Source organism: Giraffa tippelskirchi, chromosome 2 (genome assembly GCF_054371585.1).
Source record: "Giraffa tippelskirchi isolate mGirTip1 chromosome 2, T2T-mGirTip1v1.2.pri, whole genome shotgun sequence".
Lineage (NCBI taxonomy): Eukaryota > Metazoa > Chordata > Mammalia > Artiodactyla > Giraffidae > Giraffa > Giraffa tippelskirchi.
The window spans coordinates 36210334-36228977 of record NC_137276.1 but is presented as its reverse complement, the minus strand read 5'-3'; the positions used below and the strand labels follow the sequence as shown (position 1 = coordinate 36228977).

Sequence of the window (18644 nt, the reverse complement as noted above, 5' to 3'; positions counted from 1 at the left end):
CCAAACTCAATCCAGTCCATCTGGCTCTTATTAGCATGGCTGGTAAACGGTTTGCTGAGAAACAACTGGCAATCCCCACATTACTTGTCAATATCAGTTTGGGGAAAATTTTACGGATTTAATCTCTCTCTAGTCCCCATTTCTGGAAATAATTAATCAGAACCTAGTTGTATTCAGATTCTACTCTTAGAAAAAGATAGCTAATGTCTACACTATCAGCTTCCAGGCCCGAAATCTCTCTGTTAGATTTTAGATTATCTTCTAAAACTAGATTTGGGTAGAGGGCATCAGAATAAAAAGAAAGACTGTTAAAAAAAAGAGGAGCTCTCCTATCAAAAACAGCCTGCCTGTCTAGCCCCCCAACACACACACACACACAAATAAGCACATAGAGAAATTGGACTCTTCCATCTCTGAAGCGATCCTGTAAAAATCTGTTAAGATTGTCTCATTAAAAATTCTCATACACATAATTTATGGGTGTCAGGGACCCCCTTGAACTGACGAGGTTAAAAATTCTTGCTCTAGCTTAGAGCATCATGTGCTTCTTAATATCCCTACCTCCTCCTTCATGGATGGGAGCCACGCCAAACATCACATCTGAAATGTAAAGAGCAAATAAAATAAGGCTCCAATTGCACCTGATGCTTTAAACTAACTCTGTCAAATGTCGGTTCTGCCATGTTTCAGCAATGCTCAAAGGATTTCTGTTTCATTTCTTTGGATCCAGAGAGCCAAGCTGTGTCTTATCCAGAGCCCTCCTCACTCCTTCTTTTTTAACCGAGCCTGGAAGCCTATGGACAAATCAGTTTGTAAGTGAAGGATGAATGTTTTCCTGAGAACAAAGGCCTCCAGTGAACCCTCACCCTCACCACCCTTTTCCAGCTCAAGATGTCCAGCACACTGCCAACTGATGTGGCCATGCACTGGGTCAGAAAGCAAGTACAGAATAAGGACACTCCATTCAACCTTTTTGTCTGGGGCACTTCCTGAGTTTTTCACTGGCATGTAACACCAAGACACAAGGCTCATTTTTCATTAAAGTTGCAAGACTTTCACTTTGCCCAGTTTCAAATAGTGTAATTGATCTGCACTGTCTTCTTAAATAACCCAACTGAAGGACACTGCAGCTTTAAATATTTCAGTGCTAGCTAGCAAATAGACTCCATTGCAATATGGCTCTGAAGGTCGCGTCCTATTGTCTCTTTCCTCTGGAAAAAAAAAAACAACACAATTTCTAAGTCCTTCTAGATAACATGGGAAGGAAGGGTTACCCCTAGAATTTCCACTCTTCCATCTTGGTTCCTGATACAGTTCCAGTGTTTATTGGAATCTCACACTCTAATTTTCCCGGCAGGGGCAATATGGTGATTGCTATTAATGATGCCAGCACCTTAGCGAGACATAAACACATGTGTTCACATTAGTTTAATTGAGCATATGCAACTGTCTGAAATAGCGCTCCAAGGCTGTTAACCCCTTGAAGAGTAGGGCCAGGGTGGTTTGGGAGTGGACGGCTTTCCGGAGACACCCCGAGCCGGGGGTTGCGTGAAATGTGTAGCCACTGAAAACGACAGGAATCTCACTCAGCCTACTCAGCCTGGGACTATGCCGGCACCTTGCCATACACTTGCAGCTTTTCCTGTCAAAGAAGGTCAAAAGAAGAGGCACAAGCACGACGAAGAGAAAAAATAGGCTAAAAGAAAAAGGCCCCTTTCTATCTCGTCAGGGTGCATAAATAAGATTCCTCGAGCAGTCACAAAGTTTCCCCCACCCTTGTCCCCGTAGTGGAACACCCCCAGTGAACTGCAGGCTTCGGAAAAGGGCAGGGGAGTTGGACATCGCTGCCTTTTTTAAAGAACAATCAATGGCCGATTAAATGGCAGGGAAGACAGGGCAAAGGGAGCGGAGTGGAAGGAAGGCGTATACAGGTGCACCGGAGCATTACCTGAAATGGCAACAGATTGTTACCATTATCGGTCCGGAAAGCGTTATCCTCCATCCAGGACTTGGAGGTGAGCGGGGCCGCACGGGGGAACTTGGGCGGCGCGATCACGTTGCTGGAGAAGGGCTTTTTGAGTGGCGAGATGGGATTGAGGGGCGAGGGCACCCCCACGCCCACGCCCACGCCCACGCCGACCGCCCGGCGAGGGTCCCTGCCCGCCTGCAGGCCGCCCCACGGGTTGGACGGCGCGCTCCAGGCGGCGTTCACGCTCTGGTGCGTGTTCCAGCTGGACGACGCGGACGAGGCGGCGGCGGCGGCGGCTGCGGCCGCGGCGGCCGAGGACGAGGACGGCTTGCTAGTCATGATGGGCTGGTGACCGTACGCCGCCGTGGCGCCCCTCTGCGCGTAGGGAGCCTGGCTGGGGCTGGCAGGCGAGCGGCGCTGCTGCGAGGGCTGTGCCTGCGGGGGCTGCGCGGGCTGCGCTGGCTGCGGCGCGGGCGGCGGCGGCTGCTGGTGGTGCTGGGTCTGCGCCAGGCCGATCTGCGGGGAGAAGGTGCCTCCAAAGACTGGGTTGACGTGATGCGGGAAGTTCTGGAAGAGCATGGTCCCGTTGACTGGGGTGATCCCCTGGAAGAAGCTGTCCTCTACCGCGTTCGTCGTGCCTGTGGACCAGGTGCTGCCGAAGGACGGCGACAGAGACGTGCCCGGCGCCGCGGGCTCCTGCGGTGGCGGCGGCGGCTGCTGAGGGGGCTGGTGGAAACCCAAGCCCGGCAGGAGCGGCGATTCCATCTGCATCTTGTCGGGGCCGTTAGGGGCCGGCGGGGCCGCGGCGGGGCTGAGGGCCGGCACTGCGCTGCTGTCCTCCGGCTTGGGGGTCTCTGAGGACAGGGGCGTGGACGGGGCTTCGGCGGTGCTGGGCTCGGGCTGGGGCTGCTGCTGCTGCTGCTGCCGCTGCTGCTGGGGCTGGGGCTGGGTTTTGCTTTTGTCCATCAGTAAATCATCCTGCATGGTTTGCGCAGCTGAAACGGGAAAAAAGAGAAACGCGTTATTGTCAGTGTGTTTGTTAATGCCGCTTGCTGGAGCGGGCGGGTGTTTTAGTTGCGAAAATCCAGTGCCACCGCTACTAGCCAATTGCAATGCAAATCCATAATCTCCCATTTAGAAGAACAGGTCGGGCTGGGGTGGGGGAGCTCGTGCAAGGTCTCTAAAAATACTGTGAGAGCGTCTTCACCCTTTCTGATGTCTAGGTGCCTTTTCTGTATTAGTACGAGATGTGCTTAAAAGACAGAAAGACAGCAATTTCGCCACGTCTCTTTCCCCTTCACCGGAACTCAGAGCGTTCACCCTGCAATGAGAAACTGATTCTGGTTCCTGTTTTTTCCCAAGCACCACCCTCCCCCAGCTATTTGCATACGTCAATAAATACAGCTGCGTCCTTCAGCAAGGTTAAAAAGACACCACACACGACCCTTTCTTCCCCCTTCCCAGCTCGGGCACTTTAAAGAAACAGTAGTCTTATCCCCCTTGATTAGCAAACTGCCTTCTTGCCTCGATAATTGTTTCATTTAGCCGCAGCGAACCACGAGGGAGGAAATCCTTGGCGTTTGTTAGGAGGACTCAACTGCACAACCATTCTCTGGCCTCCCAGTAGCTGCAGCTACTCCATTTTGTTAGGAGACATTAAAAAAAAAACACCAACATCCTTTTGAAAGGTAAAAATCTAATGAAACATTTGCAAGTGCTTGCTTCTTGTTACTCTAAGGATTAGATGGGTGTTTTTTTTGCTTATTCTCCAATGTTCTCGTTTCCAATTCTGCCGCACAAGAGATTTCTTGGCATCTCAGTAGTTCAGGTCTCAACAGGAGCCTGAGAATTTCTCTGCAGAGTGAAGAAATGTTCTCGTTGGATTTGAGGTCAGAGAGAGAGAGGGAGAGAGACACGAGGAGGGAGGGAGTGAGGAAGAAGGGGGGGCCTGTCTATGAGATGAGGTGGGGGTGGGGCTTTAAAAAATCCCTCAGATTTAAGTATGAAGTCAAGATAATACTGGGGTTGCCAGATTTTTCATTTTTTGAATCCTCCTGCTGCCGCCTTGGTCACAAGACTTTGGCAAATTTAGAACCTATTCTCTTATCACTAGTATTAACAGTGAAAGATTATGGTTTGAAGACCCTGAATTACCATATGCTAGCTAACTGTTAAAAATAGCACAGTACAAAGTCGCAAATTCTCATACACTGTAATTATAGTGCATTGCCATCACTGCTTCATTTAGCCATATAAGGAGTGTATGGTATTTTCCATTTCGCATAGAAGGGCTATATTCACCTCTGTCATACAGCCTGTTTTATCATTCAAGGATGAAAATAGTAATCGCTCAAAACCAGGAGATTTCCATACCCATAGTTATCACTGAGTTCCTTTGTCTTTTAGAACACGTTAATTGCTTTAAATATATGAATATTATAGTGCCGAGACCCTGAAAACAAGTATTTTGAAATGTTCAAAGTGCATATGACCAAATACATAATTATTTTTAGATGGTGATTCAGTATAATTGCAACAAAATTATTAATATATTTAATACAGTTAATTAACTCAGATACTTGGAGAAGCACCTTTCTCAGGACACTCCTAAAATGGCATTCAGATACACACAGAAGTTCTGCCTTTGGATATTCTCACGATAATAGCTGCTGTAAAATAAATGTGTTGGGAAATGGATTTGCTATTGCTCTCAACTATTAAGTAAAATATGTCAGACTAAGAAATGGGATTAAAAGTAGTTCTACTATTTTATTGAAGAATATCTTCAAAATGGTTAATATCTCATTCTAAAGTTTCATACATAGACAAAATAGTGTGCTCAAGGAAAAGCTTCACAGCCACCTTAACTCCTCCCTCCCCAACCCACCCCTCCAAAAGAACCCAACCCAGTATAATACACATCACAAATGGCCAACTACTACCAATAAAACCTATTTAAGATTGGTTTTGTGTTCCTTAATTCCCTTGGTCTAAAATAATGACTTTGATCAGTATTGTAAATATGACAAAGAGGCAAGCAGAGCTTGGATTCACAGCAACACAAAGTTCTATTGTTGCCAAAGAAAATGGACATAGAAAGAGACGTTTTTACACTTGGTTTAAGCAATGCTGCAGTAAACCATTATAATCTGGGATTTGAGTCTCTCCCAGTGGGCTAGAATTGTCTTTACAATAGCCATATCATCATGGCTGAAATATGCATTTGATTATAATTTTAATATCACTCAGCTTTTCTGATACTAGTACCAATGCCTTCTGTTAATGCCTTCAGTTTAAACTATATGTTTATAGTGGAAAAATTAATGCTGTCCTATAGCAAAAAAAAGCGACAAAGTAAGCTAGACTCAGACTATTTTAAGGCTATAAGTAATATTAATACATTAAATTTAAAAAATTTTATCATACTAGGAACACCCATTTCTCTTCTTAACATTTCTTAAAGACATTAATTTCACTTTCTGCATAAATTCACTCTGTCAAGGTCAAGACCCATCTTTAATAAATAAGACCCTTTTAAATAAAAGATAAGCAATAGATTAAAATAACATTTACAAAGTTAATATGCAATGTCAGTAACTGTTTGTACAGTCTGTACGTTTAGGTGGGTTTTTGTTAGTCTTTTTTTCTTTTTTCTTATTTACAGCAAAGTCCGGGAAATAGATACCTCGTTCCCCTCCCCCCACCACACACACAATAGATCTTCCTTCACATGCAATCACCCAACCTCAAGTAACAAATTCTTAGCAGCAGTTACCTTTGAGGGTCCAGTTTTTAAGGATCGATAAAATTAAAAAGTGTACAGTATTTATTTTCTTCTTTCAGGTTGATTATGTGACCGCTCTGGCAAAAGCACTTTGACAACTGTAAGAAGAGAGGGCATGCGCACACAGGGAACTGTGGGGGCTGAAGTCCTTCACTAGGTACTCTGCCCGACTTAAGCACGCTCAGCCACGAAAGGAGGAAGCCTTTCAAATTCTGATTCCAAGGGAAAGAGGTTGTGCCGGATTACATTTTATCTTCCTAACCAATCTAAATCACGAGTTGTTAAGAGAAAAATAAACCGGTTTGTCAACTGATTTAGGAAGCCAGGTTAAAAGAGAAACTGGATTACAGGACTCAAATAAATAAACCCAGTGGAGCTACCTTAAATGGTATTAGAATGGTAATGACTGGGTAGCCAGCAGTAGGAACCCAACCACACCAAAAGAGGTGGGGTGGGGAAGAATAAAGAAGGGAGGAGGTGGACTACTAGGGAAAGATACTTAAAATCTGACCATACTTAAATACATGTAATATTATAAAATGAAAAGTACCTTAATATTAAATATGATCTTAACCTTGGAGGTCAGGTTAAAGACAGGTTTCAGTCATAAATTTTGGACATTATCTATCCACCAAGATTTCTATTTGATTTTCAATGAAGGTACAAATCACTTATTTCAAGATTCTACTTGATATGCTCTAAATCATTCACCTCCTTATTTTACTTGTCAAAATGAAAGTTTACTTTGCATTATTCATACAATGATCAATCAAATAAAATTCAACTCTTTAAAGCTAAAACAGTGTTTTAGTTAAATATTAAAAAATAATTTGACATGTTTATTGTTTCACTGCATAGGACAGTGACATCTTTATTCAAGGCAGAAAGCAGGTATTCTTTGAAAACTTTTTTTCCCCTGATGTACATTTTTCCTATCTTAACCTCTGGAATCTCACAACATCTTCACATCAACTGGTGTTATCTATAGAGAGCAATACTTCAACTACCAGTTTGCTCACATAGGCAGAAGGGATTATCTCTTGCGGGATTTGGTTCAATGCCATTCATGCAAAGTGTTCAGAATAAAGTCACTTGATGACTGTGCTGATTGAACTAAGAACTAAAAAATGTCAAACATCATTTAAAACTATCCTAATGCTCTATTTCCCCTCTTCACCAATTAGAACTAAAGTAGTATTATCAGAGACTACCAATTTGCAGCAGTCAGTAGTCTTTATTTCTACTTATTTCCAAGGGAAAAAACAAAACAATTTAAGAAGAAACAATCATTTTGAATCAATCTACTACAAGCTCTTTTTAAAAGAACTAAATAAATGGTCCTCTTATTTCTACTATGAACTTACTGTATATTCCCCATTTTTTTTCCTTCCTCTATCTTTCTAAAGAAAATTTTTCTGCCGCCAACGTGTTATACTTACCATATTCATTCCAGTGTCTGTAAGGATGAACTCAGTTAATCATACTCCTGAAGACTTCCCTAATCTACCAAATTTCTACATTTTCAAGTACTTCAATAAAGTTTAAAAAAACAAAAGTTCCCTCATAAAATCCATATAAAGACTTGCTTTAAGAAATAGATTTTTAAAGATTATTTAAAATGAATATGCCAAGATTTTATTGGTAAGGTAGAAAATCTTGTTATTCAGGTGTACTTGAAAATGGCTTAATTGGGCATCTATCAATCCACCTGACCCCAAGTACAGGTCTACTAAAAATACACACAATGAAGAAAAATAAACTTTGGTCTCAGACCCTTTGATAAATGACAAAAATAAATTAGTACTGCCTATACTTAACATAATTTTATTGTATTTGAAAATGAACTACGGGGAGGGAGGTGGGAGTGGGGTTCTGGAAGGGGAACACTTGTACACCCATGGTGGATTCATGTCAATGTATGGCAAAACCAATACAATATTGTAAAGTTAAAAAAAAGATAAATAAACTAATTTAATAAAAAAAGAAAATGAACTATCTCTGCTCTTCCATTCCTAAAATGAACACTCAAATTTAAAAAGCAAATGACTCATATATTTATATCAGTCAGTTCAGTTGCTCAGTCGTGTCTGATGCCTTGTGACCCCATGAATCGCAGCACATCAGGCCTCCCTGTCCATCACCAACTCCCAGAGTTTACCCAAACTCATTTCCATTGAGTCAGTGATGCCATCTAGCCATCTCATCCTCTACCAAGGTATAAATACATACCAAGCAAACAATAAATTATAGGAGGACTCCAAGAAAAGACCTTCTCTCCTGAACCCTTGTTTTTTATTTAACCAAAAAGGAAGCACTTTCTAAAATTTTGTCTTTAAGTCATGAAGCTTAACCACAGACTCCTTTTGAATAATCATGGAAAGCTCTAAAAATAGAGATTTTTGCAATTATTTCAAAGTTAATTCATTGAGATATACTTGGGTCAAATACATCTTTCCAGGCTTCCTTTTTTCCTTTCTTTACCTACTTACATCTCCAATACAATTCTCATGAGTCCTGGGTAGCTGGTGGTTGCTCCACGTATACTTGCTGGATAAATGAATAAATGGATGAATGAATGGATGGATGAAGTATGGTTTTGGATTATCTAAAATAGCCAAGGTTTGAGTAAGTATTAAATTATTCTCTATTTACATTAAAAGAGCAATTACTTTTTCATCAGCTGCAAGAATGGGAAGTGGTATAAAACAGATAACCATTTTGGCCCTTAGGATGCTCAGTAGTATATAGATCATTGGATGATCATCATGCGATAATATTTATTAAGCACTAATTAAACGAGGAACTTTGTTCCTATCAAAGAGTTTACAATCTAATAAAGACACACACCCTGCCCTCCACAGAAACTGCTTCATTATAGCAACAGACAATCAGAGCTAAGTCCAAAGGATGTTTTGTTAGTCTTATCTTGCTTGACCTTGCAGCAACATTGACCACACTTTCCAAATATACCTTTTTCCCTTGGCTTTCTTCAGGTTGTTCTTTGTTGGTTTTCTTACCTTTGGGGTATTACTCACTTGCCCCCATATGCACACGCATGCTCTCTCTCAGTCTTCTTTGCTGACTTTAAGTATTGAGTTCCTCAGGACTCTATTAGGCCCTCTTCTCATCTCTATGTGAGTGGCTTCTCCAACTAAAGGAAGGACCATGCCTATCTTATTAACAGCTATATCCCCAACATATATCACTGTGCCTAGGACATAATAAATAGGTATTCAGTAAATATTTGTTGAATTAAATTTACAATTGTATACAAAGGGAAAGAATGCCAACAATACCTAAGTGAAAAAAAAAAAAAAACTTAGAGAGACTTACGTTACTAGACATCAAGATTTATCATGAAGCAATAGTAATTAGATTGTGTGGTTACTGGCACAAGGATAAGCAAATAGACAAATGGACCAAAAAGTCCAGAAACAGATCCACAAATGTATAGTTGTTAGGGAACTGTTGACCTAACCACTTGTCTTGGCCAGACACAATGATAACTGCTTGCCTGAGTTGTCCACCACAATAGGTCCCAGTAAGGAACATGGTCCTGCCTCCAAAACCTAACCAGAATTCAGGAGGAGCCAAAAGAGTGAGAAGACAACCAATATCCCAGAATCCTTTGTGCTGGAACCCATCCTGGCTGAAAGATCAATGTTCCACCAGGAAGGACCCTGAGTCTGACTATGGACCAGAGATGACTGATCATAGACAACCTGGAAACTAACCATAAAACATATAACTACAAGCCACATGGCAGAGTAAACTCTCTGGGGTTCCCTTATCCTCTTGCTCTCCACTCAGGCACCCTTTAACAATAAAGGCTCTTGCTTTGTCAGCACACGCATTTCCTCGGACAATTCATTTCCGAGTGTTACACAAGAGCCCACTCTAAGGCCCTGAAAGGGGTCCCCCTTCCTTAACGTGGTGACCAGATTTCTGAAAACAGTAACACTACAGTGGTGAAAAGATGGTCTTTTCAATAAAGGATATTGGAGTCAACTGAATATCCATATGGCAAAAAAGAGACCTTCATCCGTACCACACCATACACAAAAATCAATTCCAGATGAATTGTGGGTCTAAATGTAAAAGGTAAACAAGAAAGTCTTTAAAAGAACATATGAGAATATTTTCATGACATTAGAGTAGGCAAAAATTTTTTCAACAGGTCACAAAAGCAATAAATATAAAGGAAAAATTTAATAAACTAAACTAATTGAGAACATCTGTTTTAACAAAAGTCAGAGTGAAAAATCAAAGAAAGGGAGAAATATATGCAATATTCAAAGTAATTACAATCCAAATACATGAAGAACTCTTACAAATTATAACAGTGAACATCCCAAAGAAAAATGGGCAAGAGACTTCAACAAAAGACACTCAAATGTTCAAAAAGCATATGAAAATGTGCTCTACATCACTTGTCACCAAAGAAATACAAAATACAACCAAAATGGCAAAAACTGGAAAAGACACAAATACCATATATTTGCAAGGATGTAGGGTAGCTCATCGGAGAAGGGAATGGCACCCCACTCCAGTACTCTTGCTTGGGAAACCCTGTGGACAGAGGAGCCTGGTAGGGTGCAGTCCATGGGGTCACAAAGAGTCAGACACGACTGAACGACTTAACGACTTCACTTTCACTTTTCACTTGCATGCACTGGAGAAGGAAATGGCAACCCACTCCAGTATTTTTGCCTGGAGAATCCCAGGGACGGAGGAGCCTGGTGGGCTGCCGTCTATGGGGTCGCACCGAGTCAGACACGACTGACGCGACTTAGCAGCAGCAGCAGCAGCAGCAGCAGCAGCAGGGTAGCTCATTCTCAAACACTGCTGATGGAAGTATAATTGAATCTAACTATACAACTACACTGCAAAACTATTTACTAGGATCTCTTAAAGCAAATGTTCACACAACTTTCTTGTTCTTGTTCAGTCACTCAGTCGTGTCCGACTCTGAGCCCATGGACTGCAGCACGGCAGGCTTCCCTTTCCTTCACTATCTCCTGGAGTTTGCTCAAACTCAAGTCCATTGAGTCGGTAATGCCATCCAACCACCTCATCCTCTGTCGTCCCTTCTTCTCCTGCCTTCTGTCTTTCCCAGTATCAGGGTCTTTTCCAGTGAATCGGCTCTTCCCATCAGGTGGCCAAAGTATTGGAGCTTCAGCTTAGCATCAGTCCTTCCAATGAATATTCAGGGTTTATTTCTCTTAGGACTGACTGGTTTGGTTTCCTTGCAATCTAAGGGACTCTCAAGAGTCTCCTCCAGCACCACAGTTCGAAAGCATCAGTTCTTCAGTCTTCAGCTTTTTTATTGTCCAGTTCTCACATCCATATATGATTACTGGAAAAACCAAAGCTTTCACTATATGGCCCATTGCCAGCAAAGTGATGTCTCTGCTTTTTAATAATTTAACCTAATGTCTTGGAGAAGGCAATGGCAACCCACTCAAGTATTCTTGTCCGGAAAATCCCAGGAACGGGGGAGCCTGGTGGGCTGCCGTCTATGGGGTCGCACAGAGTCGGACATGACTGAAGCGACTTAGCAGCAGCAACCTAATGTCTAGGTTTGTCATAGCTTTTCTTCCAAGGAGTAAGCATCTTTTAATTTCATGGCTGAAGTCACAGTCCGCAGTGATTTTGGAGCCCAAGAAAATACTCTCTGTTATTGTTTCCATTTTTTCCCCATCTATTTGCAGTGAAGTGATGGGACCAGACACCATGATCTTGATTTTTTGAAAGTTGAGATTTAAGCCAGCTTTTTCACTTTCTTCTTTCACCTTCATCAAGAGGCTCTTTAGCTCCTCTTTGCTTTCTGCCATAAGGGTGGTGTCATCTGCATACCTGAGGTTATTGATATTTCTCCTGGCAATCTTGATTCTAGCTTGTGCTTCATCCAGTCTGGCATTTCACATGATGTACTCTGCATACAAGTTAAATAAGCAGGGTGACAGTATACAGCCTTGACGGACTCCTTTCCCAACAATTCCATTGTTCCATGTCTGGTTTTCACTGTTGCTTCTTGACCTGCAAACCAGTTTCTCAGGAGGCAAGTAAGGTCTTCTGATATTCCCATCTGTTTAAGAATTTTCCACAGTTTGTTGTGATCCACACAGTCAAAGGCTTTAGCACAGTCAATGAAGCAGACATAGATGTTTTTCTGGAATTCTCTTGCTATTCTATGATTCAACGGATGTTGGCAATTTGATCTCTGGTTCCTCTGCCTTTTCTAAATCCAGCTTCTATATCTAGAAGTTCTCGGTTCACATACTGTTGAAGTGCTTATAGCTTAAAAGATTTTGAGCACTAACTTGCTAGTATGTGAAATAGGTGTAATTGTGTGGCAGTTTGAACATTCTTTGCCATTGCCCTTCTTAGGGAACGGAATGAAAACTGACCTTTTCCAGTCCTGTGGCCATTACTGAGTCTTCTAAATTTGCTGGCATATTGAATGCAGCACTTTGCAAGCATCAACTTTTAGGATTTGAAATAGCTCACCTGGAATTCCATCACCTCTACTAGCTTTGCTCTTAGTGATGCTTCCTATGGCCCCCTTGACTTCACACTCCAGGATGTCTGGCTGTAGGTGAGTGATCACACCATCATGGTTCTGTGTATTCTTGCCACCTGTTCTTAATATCTTCAGCTTCTGTTACGTCCATACCATTCCTGTCCTTTATTGTGCCCATCTCTGCATGAAATGTTCCCTTGGCATCTCTAATTTTCTTGAAGAGATCTCTAGTCTTTCCCATTCTGTTGTTTTCCTCTATTTCTTTTCATTGTTCACTTAAAAAGGCTTTATCTCTCCTTGCTATTCTTTGGAACACTGAATTCAGATGGGTATTATCTTTCCTTTTCTCCTTTGCCTTTCAATACTCTTTTCTCAGCTATTTGTAAGGCCTCCTCAGACAACCATTTTGCCTTTTTGCATTTTTTTTCCTTGGGGATGGTTTTGATCACCACCTCCTGTACAATGTTATGAACCTCCATCCATAGTTCTTCAGGCACTCTGTCTATCAGATCTAATCCCTTGAATCTGTTTGTCACTTCTGCTGTATAATCATAAGGGATTTGATTTAGGTCATACCTGAATGGCTGAGTGGTTTTCCCTACTTTCTTCAATTTAAGTCTGAATTTGTCAATAAGGAGTTCGTGATCTGAGCCACAGTCAGCTCCCTGTCTTGCTTTTGCTGACTATAGAGCTTCTCCATCTTTGGCTGCTGCTGCTGCTGCTAGGTCGCTTCAGTCGTGTCCGACTCTGTGCGACCCCATAGACAGCAGCCCTCCAGGCTCCCCCGACCCTGGGATTCTCCAGGCAAGAACAATGGAGTGGGTTGCCATGTCCTTCTCCAATGCATGAAAGTGAAAAGTGAAAGTGAAGTCGCTCAGTCGCGTCCGACTCTTAGCGACCCCATGGACTGCAGCCTACCTGTAGCCTACACTACCAGGCTCCTCCGTCCATGGGATTTTCCAGGCAAGAGTACTGGAGTGGGGTGCCATTGCCTTCTCCCCATCTTTGGCTACAAAGAATAAAATCAGTCGGATTTTGGTATTGACCATCTGGTGATGTCCACGTGTAGAATTGTCTCTTGTACTGGAAGAGGGTGCTTTGCTATGACCAGTGCATTCTCTTGGCAAAACTGTTAGCCTTTGCCCTGCTTCTTTTTGTATTCTAAGGCCAAACTTCCCTGTTACTCCAGGTATCTCTTGACTTCCTACTTCTGCATTCCAGTCTCCTATGATGAAAAGGACATCTTTCTTTGGTGTTAGTTCTAGAAATCTTGTAGGTCTTCACAGAACTGTTCAACTTCAGCTTCTTCAGCATTTGTGGTTGGGGCATAGACTTAGATTACTGTGATACTGAATGACTTGCCTTGGAAACAAACCAAGATCATTCTGTCGTTTTTGAGATTGCACCCAAGTACTACATTTCAGACTCATTTGCTGACTCAGAGAGCTACTCCATTTCTTCTAAGGGATTCTTGTCCACAGTAGTAGGTATAGTGGTCATCTAAATTAAATTTGCCCATTCCACACACCTTATGACCCAGCAATTCTGCATCTAGATATATACACAATAAACTTGGCAACAGATGATCAGCAAAAGACATGCTCAGAACAACATTATTCATAATAGCCCAAACCTGGAAACAGCCCAAATAGCCATTTACAGCCAACTGAATAAGTAAATCGTGATAGAGTCATATAATGGAATATCATAAGGCAAAGATAATGAATAGACTCCAACTTTATAGAAAAACCTAGATGAACTGCATGAATGCAATGCTGAGTGAAAGAAGTCTGCCATGTAAGAATATATATGATTCCACTTATATAAAGTTCTAATAAAACCAATTCATGGGTCCAGAAGATAGTGTGCGGGTAACTTTTGCAGAGAAATAATGATTTATGGGGGAATATAAAAGGGGGCTGCAGGGATACTGGTGATACACTCTGTTACACATGTGTATTTACTTTAAAAATTCAGAAAACAGGACACATGATTTTTGTACTTTTCTTTTTGTTATGAAAGTGAAAGTGTTAGTTGTTCAATCATGTCCCATTCTTTGTAACCTTATGGACTCATCAGGCTCCTCTGTCCATAGGATTCTCTAGGCAAGAATACTGGAGTGGATAGCCATTCCCTTCTCCAGGGGATCTTCCTGACTGAGGATCAAACCTAGGTCTCCTGCACTGTAGGCAAATTCTCTACTGTCTGAGCCACCAGGGAAGCCCATTTTTTGTTGTACTTTCTTTAAATGTATAAAACATATATATGTATTTGCAAAGGTTAACTATCTTCTCTAAAGTAGAGGAGAAAACAGCAAAACCTGGCCAAGTAGGAAGGGGGGCCTTAAGTCTGGGTCACTGAAGCTAGAGAAATAAACTGAGGCCCAGTGGAGGGAGGTGGGATTCCTATGTGCCAGACCAGTATTAGAGGCACACACACACACAAAAAGCACAAATCCCTTGACTTCAAAGGCTTCACAGCCCAAGGAAGGGAAAATCATTCTAGTCAACTATGATAAATAAGATATCCCCTAAGTCATCTAGAAAACTTCTAAGATTGTTATAGCCTAAGGCAATTTATGTGCAGGAAGTCCAGAGCATCTGAGGAAGGACTTGTTAAGCAATTCTAGATCAGAGTAAGTTTGGGAATGGAACAAGAAAAAGGGAGCAAAAGGAAGCCAGGTGACTCAGGTGTGGTTTGGTGGGCACTCTGAAGAGCACCTGGGGTTCTTTATGCTTCTTGCCTCTCTGTCCATTAGTTTTAAGTTTGTTCACTCATTCAACAATTGTATGAAAAATCTAGCTGAAAAGTAGCAATTCCAAAACTTCACCTGCTTTTTATTGACCCTGTCTCTAACCTCTATGGAAAAACTGAGGATATTATGCAGTAATTTCCTCAATTTCTCAACTGCCTCCCTCCCTCTTTACAAACTTACACATATCCCCACCCACACTTGCTTTCCTCCTACCTCAAAAGCAGCTGAGTTCCCCTACAAGTCCACATTAATCCCTCCATCTGTAGTCTAGAGTTCATTCTATCTTGTTTCCTTGAGATCCATTTCATGAGTTAATTATGTCCAGGCTTCTCCTTCCCATTCCAGAGAAGCTACTTAAAAGAAACCTCTAAATCCAAGCTTTACTTCCTTTGACTTCTAGTTGACTCCCTAAATTTACTGCATCTAGCTTCTGCCCTACCGTCCTACAAAAACTACTCTGGCTACTGATCATACTCATCAATGACCAACTGACAACTTTTCAATTCTTACTTTATTTGCCATTTATCCTTCATAACACTCTTGTAGCAGGCAGAATTCTAAGGTGGCCCTCCAAAGATTCCAACCTAGAAGGAAAATAGGAACCCTAGTCCTGCAAAGGCAATTCAACCAATAAGAAGAATGAACCTGAAAGTAAATCTGACACCCTAAACAGAGAACCCCAGTCATAAAGAACTATAAACTAATAAATGAATGGAGTTTCTTTAAGTCATTAAGCTTGTGGTAATTTGTTAAAGAGCAGTAGCAAACTAACACAATATTCCATTGTCTTTGAAGATATTGCTCTGCTGGTTCTTCACTTCTGAAGTTTATTGTCAGTTCTCTTGGCCTCTAAATACAGTTTCCTCCAGAGTTCTCCTAATTCTGCTCTCTCAAAAAGAAAGTGTTACATTCATGAATGGGAAAACTTAGTTCACCAGTATCTAGGTTTCCAGAACAAATCTTTTTACTAAGCTCCAAACCACTATTTAAGCAACAACTTCTCTTAGGATCCTATAGCACTTCTCCCACAAATGTGCTTCTGCCTATATTCCTGGTTTACTTATCTAAATCCTGTTAAATGGTACCACCATCCATGTAGTCAATGAAGTTAAGAATCTGGATGTGATTTCGTCCTTCCTCTTTCACCTCACTGATGGACAAGTCCAACTGGTCACTATTGAAAGTCACTCAGTTGTGTCCAACTCTTTAAGACACCATGAGCTGTGTAGTCCATGAAATTCTCCAGGACAGAATACTGGAGAGGGTAGCTTTTCCCTTCTCCAGGGGATCTTTCCAACCAGGGACTGAACCCAGGTCTCCTGCATTGCAGGCAGATTCTATACCAGGTGAGCCACAAGGGAAGCCCAAGAATACTGGACTAGGTTCAGCTCAGTTCAGTTCAGTCGCTCAGTCGTGTCCAACTCCCTGCGACCCCATGAACCACAGCACATCAGGCCTCTCTGTCCATCACCAACTCCCAGAGTCCAACCAAACCCATGTCCATTGAGTTGATGAGGTCATCCAACCATTTCATCCTCTGTCGTTCCCCTCTCCTCCTGTCCTCAGTCTTTCCCACCATCAGGGTCTTTTCAAATGAGTCAGCTCTTGGCATCAGGTGGCCAAAGTATTGGAGTTTCAGCTTCAAAATCAGTCCTACCAATGAACACACAGGACTGATCTCCTTTAGGATGGATTGGTTGGATCTCCTTGCAGTCCAAGGGACTCTCAAGAGTCTTCTCCAACACCACAGTTCAAAAGCATCAATTCTTCTGCACTCAGCCCTCTTTATAGTCCAACTCTTCACATCCATACATGACCACTGGAAAAACCATAGCCTTGACTAGATGGATCTTCGTTGACAAAGTAATGTCTCTGCTTTTTAATATGCTATCTAGGTTGGTCATAACTTTCCTCGCAAGGAGTAAGTGTCTTTTAATTTCATGGCTGCAATCACCATTTGCAGTGATTTTGGAGCCCAGATAAATAAAGTCAGCCACTGTTTCCACTGTTTCCCCATCTATCTGCCATGAAGTGATGGGATCAGATGCCATGATCTCAGTTTTCTGAATGCTGAGCTTTAAGCCAACTTTTTCACTCTCCTCTTTCACTTTCATCAAGAGGCTCTTTAGTTCTTCTTCACTTTCTGCCACAAGGGTGGTGTCATCTGCATATCTGAGGTTACTGATATTTCTCCTGGCAATCTTGATTCCAGCTTGTGCTTCCTCCAGCCCAGCGTTTCTCATGATGTACTCTGAGTAGAAGTTAAATAAGCAGGGTAACAACATACAGCCTTGAGGTACTCCTTTTCCTATTTGGAACCAGTCTGTCGTTCCATGTCCAGTTCTAACTGTTGCTTCCTGACCCACATACAGGTTTCTCAAGAGGCAGGTTAGGTGGTCTGGTATTCCCATCAGTTTACAGTTTACAGTATTCCCATCAGAATATTCCACAGTTTTTTGTGATCCACATAGTCAAAGGCTTTGGCATAGTCAATAAAGCAGAAATAGATGTTTTTCTGGAACTCTCTTGCTTTTTCGATGATCCAGCGGATGTTGGCAATTTGATCTCTGGTTCCTCTGATTTTCTAAAACTAGCTTTTAGAAATATCAATAACCTCAAAACTAGCTTTTCTAAAAATAGCTTTGAGCTATTTACCTAGCTTAACATCTGGAAGTTCATGGTTCATGCATTGCTAAAGCCTGGCTTGGAGAATTTTAAGCATTTCTTTACCATCATGTGAAATGAGTGCAATTGTGTGGTAGTTTGAGCATTCTTTGGCATTGCCTTTCTTTGGGAGTGGAATGAAAACTGACCTTTTCCAGTCCTGTGGCCACTGCTGAGTTTTCCAAATTTGCTGTGATGATGAACGTTAACTAGATTTATTGTAGTGATCATTTTGCAATGATCAAATATCAAACCATTATGTTATACACATGAAAATAATATAATGTTATATGCAAATGTTTCAATTAAGAAAAAACCCTAATATTCATAAATATTTCAAGTACCCATGTTCATCTTGGGTCTGAATAACGTTCAGGAGACCAAGATATTTTAAATAAAAAGTTTTATGCATCAAAAATTTGTAAACATAAACAGGAACTAAATTTATTTTCTTAAAAGACCAACCCAAACTATTTTTAGATTTTATCCAATGGTAAATTGAGCCTCCTAACCACAAGGTACTCTCCTCTACAAACTGTTTTTGATACAGCATACCTTCCTTCATTCCATGGACAGAGGAGCCTGGCCAGCTACAGTCCATAGGGCGGCAAAGAGTTGGACACGACTGAGCGATGAAGCATGCATGCACCTTCCTTCAATCAACGACAGCCTGATCATTTTCCTCCTCCTGTCATGGTAACTCACTTACAAGAACCTTCTGGAGACTGCAAAAATTGCAGAATGATTTCAGAAAATAAAATTAATCTTTATATGGTGAGTTATTTCTTCTCCCCCTAAAAGAACTGCCATTTTATATTTAAATTTTTCATTTTAAAATATTACTGTGAAAGGCCATGAGCTCTTTCAGACTTCAAAAAAGCAAACCCTACCTAAACTTTAAAGTTGTTCTTCAAATCTCCTGACAGCTTCACCATTTCATTTTAAATGC

At 41.6% G+C, this 18644-nt stretch overlaps 1 protein-coding gene across 46 annotated transcripts in view; it reads right to left on the bottom strand.

The window, feature by feature from the left end:
* CPEB3 (cytoplasmic polyadenylation element binding protein 3) overlaps window positions 1-18644 on the bottom strand; it is a 202380-nt gene that overhangs the window by 152819 nt on the left and 30917 nt on the right. For 26 of the 46 annotated variants that reach the window (XM_081554699.1, XM_081554558.1, XM_081554799.1 and 23 more), the window contains one exon: window positions 1949-2964. In XM_081554699.1, the coding sequence (XP_081410825.1) occupies window positions 1949-2953 (1005 nt within the window). In that variant the 5' untranslated portion in view covers window positions 2954-2964. Of the gene's footprint in view, window positions 1-1948; window positions 2965-5744; window positions 5881-18250; window positions 18421-18644 lie in introns of those variants that run through there. The other 20 variants (XM_081554832.1, XM_081554780.1, XM_081554810.1 and 17 more) reach the window with 3 other exon arrangements.